This window comes from Babylonia areolata, chromosome 24 (assembly GCF_041734735.1).
Source record: "Babylonia areolata isolate BAREFJ2019XMU chromosome 24, ASM4173473v1, whole genome shotgun sequence".
NCBI lineage: Eukaryota > Metazoa > Mollusca > Gastropoda > Neogastropoda > Buccinidae > Babylonia > Babylonia areolata.
In genome coordinates, this window is record NC_134899.1 from 55241481 (window position 1) to 55257912 (window position 16432).

Genomic DNA, 16432 nt, shown 5'->3' on the forward strand with positions numbered 1-16432 from the left:
GTGAGTGTGTGTGGTGTGTGTGTGCATTCGTGTTTGTGTTTGCGTGTGATTGGATGTGTGTGTGTGTGCATGAGCATGTGGTGAGTGTGTGTGGTGTGTGTGTGTGGTGTGTATGTGCATTCGTGTTTGTGTTTGCGTGTGATTGGATGTGTGTGTGTGTGCATGAGCATGCACGTTCATGTGTTGTGCATTGTGTGTGTATGTGCATGCATGTGCGTGTATAGGTTTATCACATGTTGTGCATTATGTGTCTGTGTGTGTGCATGCATGTGCATTTATGGGTTATACACATGTGTTGTGCATCATCTGTTTGTGTGTGTGTATGCATGCATATGCGTTTATAGGTGTATGCACATGTGTTGTGCATTGTGTGTGTTGTGCACTGTGTGTGTATGTGCATGCATGTGCGTGTATAGGTGTATGCACGCGTTGTGCATTGTGTGTGTTGTGCATTGTGTGTGTATGTGCATGCATGTGTGTGTATAGGTTTACCGCATGTGTTGTGTGTTGTGTGTGTTGTGCCTTGTGTGTGTTGTGCGTTGTGTGAGTGTGTGTATGTGCATGCATGTGCGTGTATAGGTTTATCACATGTGTTGTGCGTTGTGTGCGTTGTGCATTGTGTGTACACGTGTGTCCCAGGTTCATGTCCAACCTGCAGAAGGAGGTGATTGAGTTGGAGTTCTCTGAGTTCTCACGGGGCATGAGCACCATCTCTGAGGTGGACTTCGCCAGGATCCTGCTGCGCTACACCAACCTGGACCGGGGACAGGTGCAGGACTGCCTCCACCGCGTCCGCTCTCGCATCCCTCAGGAAACGGTCAGTCTGTACCACGTCCACTCTAATATCCCCCAGGAAATGGTCAGTCTGTACCACGTCCACTCTAACATCCCCCAGGAAATGGTCAGTCTGTACCACGTCCACTCTAACATCCCCCAGGAAATGGTCAGTCTGTACTGTATCCACTCTAACATCCCACAGGAAACGGTCAGTCTGTGCCACGTCCACTCTAACATCCCCCAGGAAACGGTCAGTCTGTACCACGTCCACTCTAACATCCCCCAGGAAACGGTCAGTCTGTACTGTATCCACTCTAACATCCCACAGGAAACGGTCAGTCTGTGCCACATCCACTCTAACATCCCCCAGGAAACGGTCAGTCTGTACCACGTCCACTCTAACATCCCCCAGGAAACGGTCAGTCTGTACTGTATCCACTCTAACATCCCACAGGAAACGGTCAGTCTGTGCCACGTCCACTCTAACATCCCCCAGGAAACGGTCAGTCTGTACCACGTCCACTCTAACATCCCCCAGGAAACGGTCAGTCTGTACTGTATCCACTCTAACATCCCCCAGGAAATGGTCAGTCTGTACTGTATCCACTCTAACATCCCCCAGGAAACGGTCAGTCTGTACCACGTCCACTCTAACATCCCCCAGGAAACGGTCAGTCTGTACTGTATCCACTCTAACATCCCCCAGGAAATGGTCAGTCTGTACCACGTCCACTCTAACATCCCCCAGGAAACGGTCAGTCTGTACTGTATCCACTCTAACATCCCCCAGGAAATGGTCAGTCTGTACTGTATCCACTCTAACATCCCCCAGGAAACGGTCAGTCTGTACCACGTCCACTCTAACATCCCCCAGGAAACGGTCAGTCTGTGCCACGTCCACTCTAACATCCCCCAGGAAACGGTCAGTCTGTACCACATCCACTCTAACATCCCCCAGGAAACGGTCAGTCAGTACTGTATCCACTTTAACATCCCCCAGGAAATGGTCAGTCTGTACCACGTCCACTCTAACATCCCCCAGGAAATGGTCAGTCTGTACCACGTCCACTCTAACATCCCCCAGGAAACGGTCAGTCTGTACCACGTCCACTCTAACATCCCCCAGGAAACGGTCGGTCAGTACTGTATCCACTTTAACATCCCCCAGGAAATGGTCAGTCTGTACCACGTCCACTCTAACATCCCCCAGGAAATGGTCAGTCTGTACCACGTCCACTCTAACATCCCCCAGGAAACGGTCAGTCTGTACTGTATCCACTCTAACATCCCACAGGAAACGGTCAGTCTGTGCCACGTCCACTCTAACATCCCCCAGGAAACGGTCAGTCTGTACTGTATCCACTCTAACATCCCCCAGGAAATGGTCAGTCTGTACTGTATCCACTCTAACATCTGACAGGAAACGGTCAGTCTGTACCACATCCACTCTAACATCCCACAGGAAACGGTCAGTCTGTACCACATCCACTCTAACATCTGACAGGAAACGGTCAGTCTGTACTGTATCCACTCTAACATCCCACAGGAAACGGTCAGTCTGTACCACATCCACTCTAACATCCCACAGGAAACGGTGAGTCTGTACTGTATCCACTCTAACATCCCACAGGTAACGGTCAGTCTGTACCACATCCACTCTAACATCCCACAGGAAACGGTCAGTCTGTACCACATCCACTCTAACATCCCACAGGTAATGGTCAGTCTGTACCACGTCCACTCTAACATCCCACAGGTAATGGTCAGTCTGTACCACGTCCACTCTAACATCCCACAGGTAACAGGTCAGTCTGTCCCACGTCCACTCTAACATCCCACAGGTAATGGTCAGTCTGTACCACGTCCACTCTAACATCCCACAGGTAATGGTCAGTCTGTACCACGTCCACTCTAACATCCCACAGGTAACGGTTAGTCTGTAGGAATCCCACATACCCCAGGAAATGGTCAGTCTGCACTGTGGCGAAACATTCTTGTAAAAAAAAACAACCTCAGAGAGATCAGGACACTGATTTATTTTTCATCACATTAACTGGGTTTTTTTTTTTTTTTTTGCATAAGCAAAATTTTCGGTACCTGGTTTGTGTGTATGTGTATATGTGTGTGTGTCTCATTGTGTGTAAGTATGCATGTATTTGTGGGGTGTGTGTGTGTTTTTCTGTGTGAGTTTGCATGTAGGTGGGAGGGTGTATGTGTGTATGGAACCGTCGTGGATTGGTTCACATCATTTGTAACTTGCTGTACCCAGTCTGTCTTTGTTGGCCATGAATCCACTCCAGTTGTGTTGAAGTATGGCGTGCCATAAGGTCGGTCTTGGGTCTAGTTTTATTTACAATGCATACACAGCCGCTCAGCTCTGTCGTTCATCTGTCAGGTCACTTGTACCTTTTTTTTTTTGCAGATGATTCCCAGCTCCACAACTCTTGCCACAAGTTTGAAAAATTGCATTGAGGATGTAGCCAGGTGGATGAGTGTTGAGGATGTAGCCAGGTGGATGAGTGTTGAAGATGTGTTGAGGATGTAGCCAGGTGGATGAGTGTTGAAGATGTAGCCAGGTGGATGAGTGTTGAAGATGTAGCCAGGTGGATGAGTGTTGAGGATGTAGCCAGGTGGATGAGTGTTGAGGATGTAGTGGATGAGTGTTGAGGATGTAGCCAGGTGGATGAGTGTTGAGGATGTAGCCAGGTTGAGGATGTAGCCAGGTGGATGAGTGTTGAGGATGTAGCATGTAGTGGATGAGTGTTGAGGATGTAGCCAGGTGGATGAGTGTTGAGGATGTAGTGGATGAGTGTTGAGGATGTAGCCAGGTGGATGAGTGTTGAGGATGTAGCCAGGTGGATGAGTGTTGAGGATGTAGCCAGGTTGAGGATGTAGCCAGGTGGATGAGTGTTGAGGATGTAGCATGTAGTGGATGAGTGTTGAGGATGTAGCCAGGTGGATGAGTGTTGAGGATGTAGCCAGGTGGATGAGTGTTGAGATGTAGTGGATGAGTGTTGAGGATGTAGCCAGGTGGATGAGTGTTGAGGATGTAGTGGATGAGTGTTGAGGATGTAGCCAGGTGGATGAGTGTTGAGATGTAGTGGATGAGTGTTGAGGATGTAGCCAGGTGGATGAGTGTTGAGGATGTAGCCAGGTGGATGAGTGAGAACAAGTTGAAGATGAATGAGGAAAAATACTGAGCTAATTGTGATTGGCACCAAATCAAAGATAAATCAGGTCATCTCTATGTCCATCTCTGGTGATGATATACCTTTCTCCCAGTCTATGAGAAACCTTGGCATATACATAGATGAAACAGTGTCTGTGGATGCACATGCCAAATACTTGTGCTTCACTCTGTTCTGGTTTTATTTATTCATTTTATTACTTCTTTTTTTTAAATCTTTTTTTATTTTATTTTTATTTTGTTATTTATTGTTTGGGGGGGGGGGTTGGTTTTTTGTTTGTTTGTTGTTGTTGTTTTTTTTGTACGCTTATAGTCGATTTCATCAAGTTTTTGCACCTTATACATATTATTATTAATAGTAGTAGTTCCTTTTTTCATGTATTTATCTTCTTCTTTTTTTTTTCTCAAGGCCTGACTAAGCGCGTTGGGTTACGCTGCTGGTCAGGCATCTGCTTGGCAGATGTGGTGTAGCGTATATGGATTTGTCCGAACGCAGTGTTGCCTCCTTGAGCTACTGAAACTGAAACTGATCTGTTCTGTCAGCTACGTTGGTTTTTCCACTGCTGCTGCCAACAAACGTGCCGTGTCCTTCATACTATCTGGATTGTACTGCCACTCTCTTTTCACTGGTCTCCCAGATAACAAACTAAATAAACTTCAGCTCCTTCAGAATCATGCAGCCTGACTCGTAATCCATGAATCCAGGCATCTAAGTGCACCATCACTACTCAGAACACTTCACTGGCTTCCTGTTAAAGCAAGAATTCAATCCAAAGCTGGTCTGGGCTTTCAGTTTCTGTCACAACAATACGCCACGGTATCTTTCAGTGGGTCTTCTCCATCTGTACCATCCTTCTCGGTGGCTGTGCTCAGTTGACACCTCTCTGCTGACAGTTCCTCACTTCTCCCTGCAGACCTTTGGCAACAAATCTTTGTCTTTACCCCCCAGTCTGGAACTCCCTGCCTCTGGCCCGCACTGAACCCAGTGTTTTTCAACTTCCAAAAAGAGTTTAAAGAGTAGACACACCTGTTTCTGCTTCACCTTGCATGATGCATACAAATGAGTGTTTATGGTGATGTGTTGTGGGGGGGGAGATGGATGACTGCTTTTATATTTTGCATTTTAAAATGTAGATTTATATTGTATTGTGACATATGTGACTGGTGCTAAGAGTTGGAAGTGAATATGGTTTTTGGTTATTGTGACATCTGGAATAGTTTTAGATATTGTGATAGGGTTTTTAAGTATTGTGATATTTGATTATCTAAGCTTTTTGAAGTGCTATGTATGAGTGTCATAAGTGTGTGTGTCTGTATGCAAGTTTTGTGCTCGAGTGTTTGGTTGGCTGACTGTAAAGGGCTATGCATGTAAGTTTTTCTTTTTTTTCATTTTAATGTTTAAATGCATGTTTTAAACGTCAGTATTTACATTGTACAGCACAACTGAGCATGTTTTACGTGGAAAAGCGCTGATTATTAATATTATGTGGTGTGTGTGTGTATGCATGTGTGTATGTGGTGTGTGGTGGTGTGTGTGTGTGCAGGGCATCACCCTTGAAGAGTTCAGTCAGTTCTGTCAGTTCCTCAACAACCTGGATGACTTTGCCCTGTCCATGAAGATGTACACCTTCTCCCAGAACTCTGTCTCTCCAGGTCAGTACACTGTCTCTCCAGGTCAGTACTGTCTCTCCAGGTCAGTACACTGTCTCTCCAGGTCAGAACTCTGTCTCTCCAGGTCAGTACACTGTCTCTCCAGGTCAGAACTCTGTCTCTCCAGGTCAGTACACTGTCTCTCCAGGTCAGAACTCTGTCTCTCCAGGTCAGTACTGTCTCTCCAGGTCAGTACACTGTCTCTCCAGGTCAGAAATCTGTCTCTCCAGGTCAGTACTCTGTCTCTCCAGGTCAGTACACTGTCTCTCCAGGTCAGTACACTGTCTCTCCAGGTCAGTACACTGTCTCTCCAGGTCAGTACACTGTCTCTCCAGGTCAGTACACTCTCCTGGTCAGTACACTGTCTCTCCAGGTCAGTACACTGTCTCTCCTGGTCAGTACTCTGTCTCTCCAGGTCAGTACTCTGACTCTCCAGGTCAGAACACTGTCTCTCCAGGTCAGTACACTGTCTCTCCAGGTCAGTACACTGTCTCTCCAGGTCAGAACTCTGTCTCTCCAGGTCAGAACTCTAACTCTGTCTCTCCAGGTCAGTACTCTGTCTCTCCAGGTCTACTTTGTCTCTCCAGGTCAGAACTCTGTCTCTGTCTCTCCAGGTCTACTTTGTCTCTCCAGGTCAGAACTCTGTCTCTCCAGGTCAGAACTCTGTCTCTCCAGGTCAGTACTCTGTCTCTCCAGGTCAGAACTCTGTCTCTGTAGGTCAGTAGGTCAGTACTCTGTCATCTGACTGTCTTTGCTGTTCGCTCTTCACTAAAAACTGATATTTTCAGAACTTACCTGTAAGCACTTCTGGTTTCCTACTTATCCGATACCATCCATGCCTGCCAACTCACTTTGCTTGTATGAGGAGTGAGAGGGGGAAGGGGGATGGAGGGGGGGATAGGATATGGATATGGATAATTCATTCATATATAGGCCATTACCAGTCTTGAGGGGGTTCAAATAAATGATCATATTACAAAATGTAATGTGTGGTCATATCATCAAGAAACAAACTTTGTTCAGTATTTTGACATCAGAGGTGGTCACAGACTGAATGCTAGATACTGGGAAATTTATAGAATTTATGTGCTATATACTTTGTTCTTAAATAATGCAGGATAGGACAGATTAGAACAAAATGTATTTTGACATCAGGTAGTGTGCAGAATGTAAACATTAAATATCTCGCTATTAACATTTCTTTAAATACTCTGAGAAATTTGTCAATACCATCTATATTTGGTTTAACAAAATATAACCAGATCCAAACATACACAATTTACAGTGGATATTTGAATCCCAATGTCTCTTGACATGTGTATCCAGATGGAGCAATGTCAGATATGATTTGTGAAGTAATCTGGACTGCTTGGAGTGAAGTAATCTGGACTGCTTGGTGTGAAGTAATCTGGACTGCTTGTGTGAAGTAAGAAGTAATCTGGACTGCTTGGTGTGAAGTAATCTGGACTGCTTGGAGTGAAGTAATCTGGACTGCTTGGTGTGAAGTAATCTGGACTGCTTGTGTGAAGTAAGAAGTAATCTGGACTGCTTGGTGTGAAGTAATCTGGACTGCTTGGTGTGAAGTAATCTGGACTGCTTGTGTGAAGTAAGAAGTAATCTGGACTGCTTGGTGTGAAGTAATCTGGACTGCTTGGAGTGAAGTAATCTGGACTGCTTGGTGTAAATAATCTGGACTGCTTGGAGTGAAGTAATCTGGACTGCTTGGTGTGAAGTAATCTGGACTGCTTGTGTGAAGTAAGAAGTAATCTGGACTGCTTGGTGTGAAGTAATCTGGACTGCTTGGAGTGAAGTAATCTGGACTGCTTGGTGTAAATAATCTGGACTGCTTGGAGTGAAGTAATCTGGACTGCTTGGTGTGAAGTAATCTGGACTGCTTGGAGTGAAGTAATCTGGACTGCTTGGAGTGAAGTAATCTGGACTGCTTGGTGTGAAGTAAGAAGTAATCTGGACTACTTGGTGTGAAGTAATCTGGACTGCTTGGTGTGAAGTAATCTGGACTGCTTGGTGTGAAGTAATCTGGACTGCTTGGTGTGAAGTAAGAAGTAATCTGGACTACTTGGTGTGAAGTAATCTGGACTGCTTGGTGTGAAGTAATCTGGACTGCTTGGTGTGAAGTAATCTGGACTGCTTGGAGTGAAGTAATCTGGACTGCTTGGAGTGAAGTAATCTGGACTGCTTGTGTGAAGTAAGAAGTAATCTGGACTACTTGGTGTGAAGTAATCTGGACTGCTTGGAGTGAAGTAATCTGGACTGCTTGGTGTGAAGTAAGAAGTAATCTGGACTACTTGGTGTGAAGTAATCTGGACTACTTGGTGTGAAGTAATGTGGACTACTTGGTGTGAAGTAATCTGGACTGTTTGGTGTGAAGTAATGTGGACTGCTTGGTGTGAAGTAATGTGGACTACTTGGTGTGAAGTAATCTGGACTGCTTGGAGTGAAGTAATCTGGACTGCTTGGTGTGAAGTAAGAAGTAATGTGGACTGCTTGGAGTGAAGTAATCTGGACTACTTGGTGTGAAGTAATCTGGACTGCTTGGAGTGAAGTAATCTGGACTGCTTGGTGTGAAGTAAGAAGTAATCTGGACTGCTTGGTGTGAAGTAATCTGGACTGCTTGGTGTGAAGTAATCTGGACTGCTTGGTGTGAAGTAATCTGGACTGCTTGGAGTGAAGTAATCTGGACTGCTTGGTGTGAAGTAAGAAGTAATCTGGACTACTTGGTGTGAAGTAATCTGGACTGCTTGGTGTGAAGTAATCTGGACTACTTGGTGTGAAGTAATCTGGACTACTTGGTGTGAAGTAATCTGGACTGCTTGGTGTGAAGTAATCTGGACTACTTGGTGTGAAGTAATGTGGACTGCTTGTGTGAAGTAATCTGGACTGCTTGGAGTGAAGTAATCTGGACTGCTTGGTGTGAAGTAATCTGGACTACTTGGTGTGAAGTAATCTGGACTGCTTGGTGTGAAGTAATCTGGACTGCTTGGAGTGGGAGGGGGGAGGGAGTGTGGTCATGAGTGGTTCATGTAATTAGTAACTTTTTTCTTTCATTTAAAGCACACTAACCTCTTCGAGAGATGGGGCTCTATAGAAATGTACATTATTATAAATATTATTGTAACTGAGCGACAAGTGTTTGGAGATGGCACCTAGTTCTGTCAGCAGTTATTTTTATATCCAGTGATCAGGGTTCCAGGCCCTGTTTCAGAATGGTGTTGTGTCTGTGGGAAAGGCACTTAACTCCCTCCTACCAGGTGTGAATAGGCGCCTAACCTTGATCAGGGAAGGTTCAGAAGGCAGGAGGTCAGGATTGGGCCCCGCCGTGAGTTGATGCCCTGATTGACCATAAAAAGCAGTGGGACATTTAACCCAGTGATGCTCACAGGGGACTTTTAGGGGGCAGTCAAGGTGTGGTCAGGGTTGACCTTTAATTATTAACCTGATGGTGTGTTGGACAGAGGACTTCCAGAGGGCGGTCAAGGTGTGGTCAGGGTTGACCTTTAAGTATTAACCTGATGGTGTGTTGGACAGAGGACTTCCAGAGGGCGGTCAAGGTCAGCACAGGCTTCACGCTGGGTCCCCACCTGGTGCACACTGTCTTCCAGATCTTTGACTCTGATGGTGATGGCAACCTGAGTCACCAGGAGTTCATCAGCATCATGAAGGACAGACTGCACCGAGGGGCCAGGGTCAGTGTGTGTGTGTGATAGTGTGTGTGTGTGTGTCTTTGAGAGAGGGGAGGGGTCAGTGTGTATGTGATAGTGTGTGTGTGTGTGTCTTTGAGAGAGGGGAGGGGGTGTCTGTGTGTATGTGATAGTGTGTGTGTGTGTCTTTGAGAGGGGGGGGGTGTCTCTGTGTATGTGATAGTGTGTGTGTGTGTGTCTTTGAGACAGGGGAGGGGTCTGTGTGTATGTGATAGTGTGTGTTTGTGTGTGTGTGTGTTTGAGAGAAGGGGGGGGGGGTCTGTGTATGTGATAGTGTGTGTGTGTGTGTGTCTTTGAGAGAGGGGAGGGGTCTGTGTGTATGTGATAGTGTGTGTGTCTCTTTGAGAGAGGGGGCGGGGGGGGTCTGTGTGTATGTGATAGTGTGTGTGTGTGTCTTTGAGTAGGTGGCGGCAGTGAAAATTTAAATATTCATTACAATGACTGAAATGTGATTTTTGGCAAACAACAAGACAATATAAGAAAAAAAAAAAAAAAAAAAGTAAGTGAATATCTTGATTGGTTCTGAAGATATTCCATTTTAAAGATGTGACGATGCGTACATGCTGTTAGTACTTAATATTTTCACATTTTCACAGTCATACTGTACTGTCCATGATGATACTGTTATGAAAACTCATATACTTCTAAAAACCATATCATAATAGCATATTGCACAAGAAAAAAAATAACACTTCAGCAGCAAAGAAATTGGAAAATATGTCGGTCAAAGTAGGGGGAAATAGAAAATCAAGACATGTCAATCTGCACAGAATAGCAACTTTGAAGGTCTACAGCATTGAAAAGAATAGACAGCTGCATTTCATAATAAAATATCTTGCAGAATACATCACAAAAAGTGCACTAAATTTTTTTCAGGCAGGATAATTTACTGAATTTTAAGTATCAGAGTCTCAAACTTTGAAAAATCTTCAATTTGACCAGCGGAAAAAAGACTTTATTGGGGTAGCATGCTGCAAAGATGAATATTTCAGTAACTGTCACAAGTAGGACCAGGAAATTTTGTGTGTGTATTAAGTGAAATGTCAGCTTTCAAAATAAATTAAAATCAATCTTAAAACTTTCATCAAAAGTTGGCAGAAAAGGAATGATACCCGATTTCCTCATAAATAAGGGTGCACGTTGTGGATGAGACTTCTTCAAAATTTTTGTTTTTGAAAAAATATTGAAGTTACAGCCACAGTAAGTTACCAGTGGTCTTGGCTGATCAGCTTCTGCAAAATAGCTGCAAATTTTTAAACAAATGCAACTTGAGAGCTTTGTACAGAATGGGTAGGTTGATGGGGCATTCCACAACAAAGGTTCCCAAGAGGGAGCAAATATTACTTAAGTTGCTAGCAAAAATGACAGATATATGAATCTGTTTTCTTTCAGCTCTCTAGCTTTTTCTTCCATCCATGAACCCAGTCATGCATTTCATTGTAGAAGAACCACAATAAATAAGAAATAAAAGGTGGATGATGAATCTTTATTTCTTCACAAAATCCATGTCTTATATATATATATATATCAAAGTGAATATTTCATTCACAATATGTGCATAGTATTTTGCATTTTATCATTTCATGAATTATCTCATTGTTTCCTGTTTCATGCAGTCGAGATGCATAGCATATCATGGGTTACATGAACACACACACACACACACGTTATACTCTTAATTGCTGGATCCCAGATAGTGTTATATAGTTTGACTTAACCTGATGTGCAGCTTAGGCTATGGGTATTATTGTACTGATTTTCTTTTTACTAATTTTAGTTTGTTAAAAATTGGTGTTAATTTTTTTAAGAAACAGGATGTTGACTGCACTGTTCAAATTAATCATATATCTCTTCACATTACACTTTTTTCATACTCAGACATACATACACATACTCACAAGCATACATGTGCAAATGCAAACTTTCTCTCTCTCTCTCTCTCACACAGACCCCACCCCTCTCTCAAAGACACACACACACAGACCCCTCCCCTCTCTCAAAGACACACACACACACACACTATCACATACACACTGACCCCCCCCCCCCCTTCCCTCTCTCAAAGACACACACACACTATCACATACACACAGACCCCTCCCCCAAAGACACACACACACTTATCACATACACACAGACCCCCCCCCTCTCTCTCTCAAAGACACACACACACTATCACATACACACAGACCCCCCCCCCCCTCTCTCTCTCAAAGACACACACACACACACACACTATCACATACACACAGACCCCTCCCCTCTCTCAAAGACACACACACACTATCACATACACACAGACCCCCCCCTCTCTCAAACACACACACACACACTATCACATACACACAGACCCCCCCCCTCTCTCTAAGACACACACACACACACACTATCACATACACACAGACCCCCCCCCCTCTCTCAAACACACACACACACACACTATCACATACACACAGACCCCTCCCCTCTCTCAAAGACACACACACACACACCATCACATACACACAGACCCCCCCCCTCTCTCAAACACACATACACACAGACCCCCCCTCTCTCTCAAAGAGACACACACACACACACACTATCACATACACACAGACCCCCCCCCCTCTCTCAAACACACACACACCTACACACACACACACACACTCACACACTATCACATACACACAGACCCCTCCCCTCTCTCAAAGACACAGACACACACACACACACTATCACATACACATAGTGTGTGTGTCTTTGAGAGAGGGGAGGGGTCTGTGTGTATGTGATAGTGTGTGTGTGTCTTTGAGAGAGGGGAGGGGTCTGTGTGTATGTGATGGTGTGTGTGTGTGTTTGAGAGGGGGGGGGGGGGTCTGTGTGTGTGTGTGTGTGTTTGAGAGAGAGAGGGGGGGTCTGTGTGTATGTGATAGTGTGTGTGTGTGTGTCTTTGAGAGAGGGGAGGGGTCTGTGTGTATGTGATAGTGTGTGTGTGTGTGTGTGTGTGTCTTTGAGAGAGGGGGGGGGGGGTCTGTGTGTATGTGATAGTGTGTGTGTGTGTCTGAGAGAGAGGGGGGGGGGACGGTCTGTGTGTGTGATAGTGTGTGTGTGTGTTTGAGAGAGGGGGGTGGGGGTCTGTGTGTATGTGATAGTGTCTGTGTGTGTGTGTGTGTGTCTTTGAGAGAGGGGAGGGGTCTGTGTGTATGTCATAGTGTGTGTGTGTGTGTGTGTGTGTGTGTGTTTGAGAGAGGGGAAGGGTCAGTGTGTATGTCTCTCAAACACACACACACTATCACATACACACAGACCCCCCCCCCTCTCTCAAACACACACACACACACCATCACATACACACAGACCTCTCCCCTCTCTCAAACACACACACACACACACACACACACAGACCCCACCCCTCTCTCAAAGACAGACACACACACACACACACACACACAGATCCCTCCCCTCTCTCTCAAACACACACACACACACTATCACATACACACAGACCCCTCCCCTCTCTCAAAGACACAGACACACACACTATCACATACACATAGTGTGTGTGTCTTTGAGAGAGGGGAGGGGTCTGTGTGTATGTGATGGTGTGTGTGTGTGTTTGAGAGAGGGGGGGGGGGGTCTGTGTGTGTGTGTGTGTGTCTGTGTGTGTTTGAGAGAGAGGGGGGGTCTGTGTCTAAGTGATAGTGTGTGTGTGTATGTGTGTGTCTTTGAGAGAGGGGAGGGGTCTGTGTGTATGTGATAGTGTGTGTGTGTGTGTGTTTGAGAGAGGTGGGGGGGGTCTGTGTGTATGTGATAGTGTGTGTGTGTGTGTGTGTGTCTTTGAGAGAGGGGGGGGGTCTGTGTGTATGTGATAGTGTGTGTGTGTGTCTGAGAGAGAGGGGGGGGGGGGGCGGTCTGTGTGTGTGATAGTGTGTGTGTGAGTCTTTGAGAGAGGGGAGGGGTCTGTGTGTATGTGATAGTGTGTGTTTGAGAGAGGGGAGGGGTCTGTGTGTATGTCATAGTGTGTGTGTGTGTGTGTTTGAGAGAGGGGAGGGGTCAGTGTGTATGTCTCTCAAACACACACACACACACACACACTATCACATACACACAGACCCCCCCCTCTCTCAAACACACACACACACACCATCACATACACACAGACCTCTCCCCTCTCTCAAAGACACACACACACACACACACACAGATCCCTCCCCTCTCTCAAACACACACACACACACACTATCACATACACACAGGCCCCTCCCCTCTCTCAAACACACACACACACACTATCACATACACACAGACCCCTCCCCTCTCTCAAAGACACACACACACAAACTATCACATACACACTGACCCTCCCCCCTCCCTCCCCCAAAGACACACACACACACTATCACATACACACAGACCCCCCCCCCCCCCATCTCTCAAACACACACACACACTATCACACACACAGACCGCCCCCCCCCCCTCTCTCTCAGAAACACACACACACTATCACATACACACAGACCCCCCCCTCTCTCAAACACACACACACACACAGACCCCCCCTCTCTCTCAAAGACACACATACACACAGACCCCTCCCCTCTCTCAAAGACACACACACACACACTATCACATACACACAGACCCCTCCCCTCTCTCAAAGACATACACACAGACCCTCCCCCCCCTCTCTCTCAAACACACACACACACACACACTATCACATACACACAGACCCCCCCCCCCCCTCTCTCTAACACACACACACACTATCACATACACACAGACCCCTCCCCTCTCCCCTGTGTGTGTCTTTGAGAGAGGGGAGGGGTCTGTGTGTATGTGATAGTGTGTGTGTCTGAGAGAGAGGGGGGGGGGGGGTCTGTGTGTATGTGATAGTGTGTGTGTGTGTTTGAGAGAGGGGGGGGTCTGTGTGTATGTGATAGTGTGTGTGTGTGTTTGAGAGAGGGGGGGGGTCTGTGTGTATGTGATAGTGTGTGTGTTTGAGAGAGGGGGGGGGGGGTCTGTGTGTGTGTGTGTGTGTTTGAGAGAGGGGAGTGGGTCTGTGTGTAAGTGATAGTGTGTGTGTGTGTTTGAGAGAAGGGGGGGGGATCTGTGTGTATGTGATAGTTTGTGTGTGTGTGTGTGTCTTTGAGAGAGAGGGGGGGTCTGTGTGTATGTGATAGTGTGTGTGTGTGTCTTTGAGAGAGGGGGGGGGCTGTGTGTATGTGATAGTGTGTGTGTGTGTCTGAGAGAGAGGGGGGGGGGCGGTCTGTGTGTGTGATAGTGTGTGTGTGTCTTTGAGAGAGGGGAGGGGTCTGTGTGTATGTGATAGTGTGTGTGTCTGTTTGAGAGAGGGGGGGGGGTCTGTGTGTATGTGATAGTGTCTGTGTGTGTGTGTGTGTTTTTGAGAGAGGGGAGGGGTCTGTGTGTATGTCATAGTGTGTGTGTGTGTGTGTTTGAGAGAGGGGAGGGGTCAGTGTGTATGTCTCTCAAACACACACACACACACTATCACATACACACAGACCCCCCCCCCCTCTCTCAAACACACACGCACACACACACACACCATCACATACACACAGACCTCTCCCCTCTCTCAAAGACACACACACACACAGACCCCACCCCTCTCTCAAAGACACACACACACACACACACACAGACTCCTCCCCTCTCTCAAAGACACACACACACTATCACATACACACTGACCCTCCCCCCTCCCTCTCTCAAAGACACACACACACTTATCACATACACACAGACCCCTCCCCTCTCTCAGAGACAGACACACACACACACACACACACACACACACACACTATCACATACACACAGACCCCCCTCTCTCTCAAAGACACACACACACACACTATCACATACACACAGACCCCCCCTCTCTCAAACACACACACACACACACACACTATCACATACACACAGACCTCTCCCCTCTCTCAAAGACACACACACAAACTATCACACACACAGACCGCCCGCCCCCCTCTCTCTCAGACACACACACACCATCACATACACACCCCTCTCTAAAAGACACACACACACTATCACATACACACAGAGCCCCCCTCTCTTCTCAAAGACACACACACACACACACTATCACATACACACAGACCCCCCCTCTCTCTCAAAGACACACACACACTATCACATACACACAGACCCCTCCCCTCTCTCAAAGACACACACACACACACAATGTGTATGTGAAAGTGTGTGTGTGTGTCTTTGAGAGAGGGGAGGGGTCTGTGTGTATGTGATAGTGTGTGTGTTTGTTTGGGGGAGGGGGTCTGTGTGTATGTGATAGTGTGTGTCTTTGAGAGAGGGGAGGGGTCTGTGTGTCTGAGAGAGAGGGGGGGGGCGGTCTGTGTATGTGATAGTGTGTGTGTGTGTTTGTGAGAGGGGGGTCAGTGTGTGTGTGTCTTTCAGAGAGGGGGGGTTCTGTGTGTATGTGATGGTTGTGTGTGTGTGTGTGTCTTTGAGAGAGGGGAGGGGTCTGTGTGTGTGTCTCTTTGAGAGAGGGGGGGTCTGTGTGTATGTGATAGTGTGTGTGTGTCTTTGAGAGAGGGGAGGGGTCTGTGTGTATGTGATAGTGTGTGTGTGTGTGTGTGTTTGAGACAGGGGGTGGTGTCTGTGTATGTGATAGTGTGTGTATGTGTGTGTCTTTGAGAGGGGGGGGGTCTGTGTGTATGTGATAGTGTGAGTGTGTCTGAGAGAGAGAGGGAGGGGGGCGGTCTGTATGATAGTGTGTGTGTGTGTGTCTTTGAGAGAGGGGGGGGGGGGTCTGTATGTGATAGTGTGTGTGTGCCTTTGAGAGAGGGGAGGGGTCTGTGTGTATGTTATAGTGTGTGTGTGTGTGTGTGTTTGAGAGAGGAGGGGTCTGTGTGTATGTGATAGTGTGTGTGTTTGTCTTTGAGAGAGGGGAGGGGTCTGTGTGTATGTCATGGTGTGTGTCTGTGTTTATGTGATAGAGTGTGTGTGTGTCTTTCAGAGAGGGGGGGGGTCTGTGTGTATGTGATAGTGTGTGTGTTTGAGAGAGTTGGGGTCTGTGTGTGTGTGTGTGTTTGAGAGAGGGGAGGGGTCTGTG

The 16432-nt window shown here is 46.6% G+C and overlaps 1 protein-coding gene across 8 annotated transcripts in view; it reads left to right on the forward strand.

Moving 5' to 3' along the window:
- Nucleotides 1-16432, forward strand: part of LOC143299200 (calcium uptake protein 3, mitochondrial-like) — a 195027-nt gene that overhangs the window by 165469 nt on the left and 13126 nt on the right. For all 8 annotated transcript variants that reach the window (XM_076612374.1, XM_076612376.1, XM_076612373.1 and 5 more), the window contains 3 exons: nt 640-817; nt 5509-5617; nt 9161-9318. In XM_076612374.1, coding sequence (XP_076468489.1) covers nt 640-817; nt 5509-5617; nt 9161-9318 — 445 coding nt within the window. The remainder of the gene's footprint in view (nt 1-639; nt 818-5508; nt 5618-9160; nt 9319-16432) is intronic.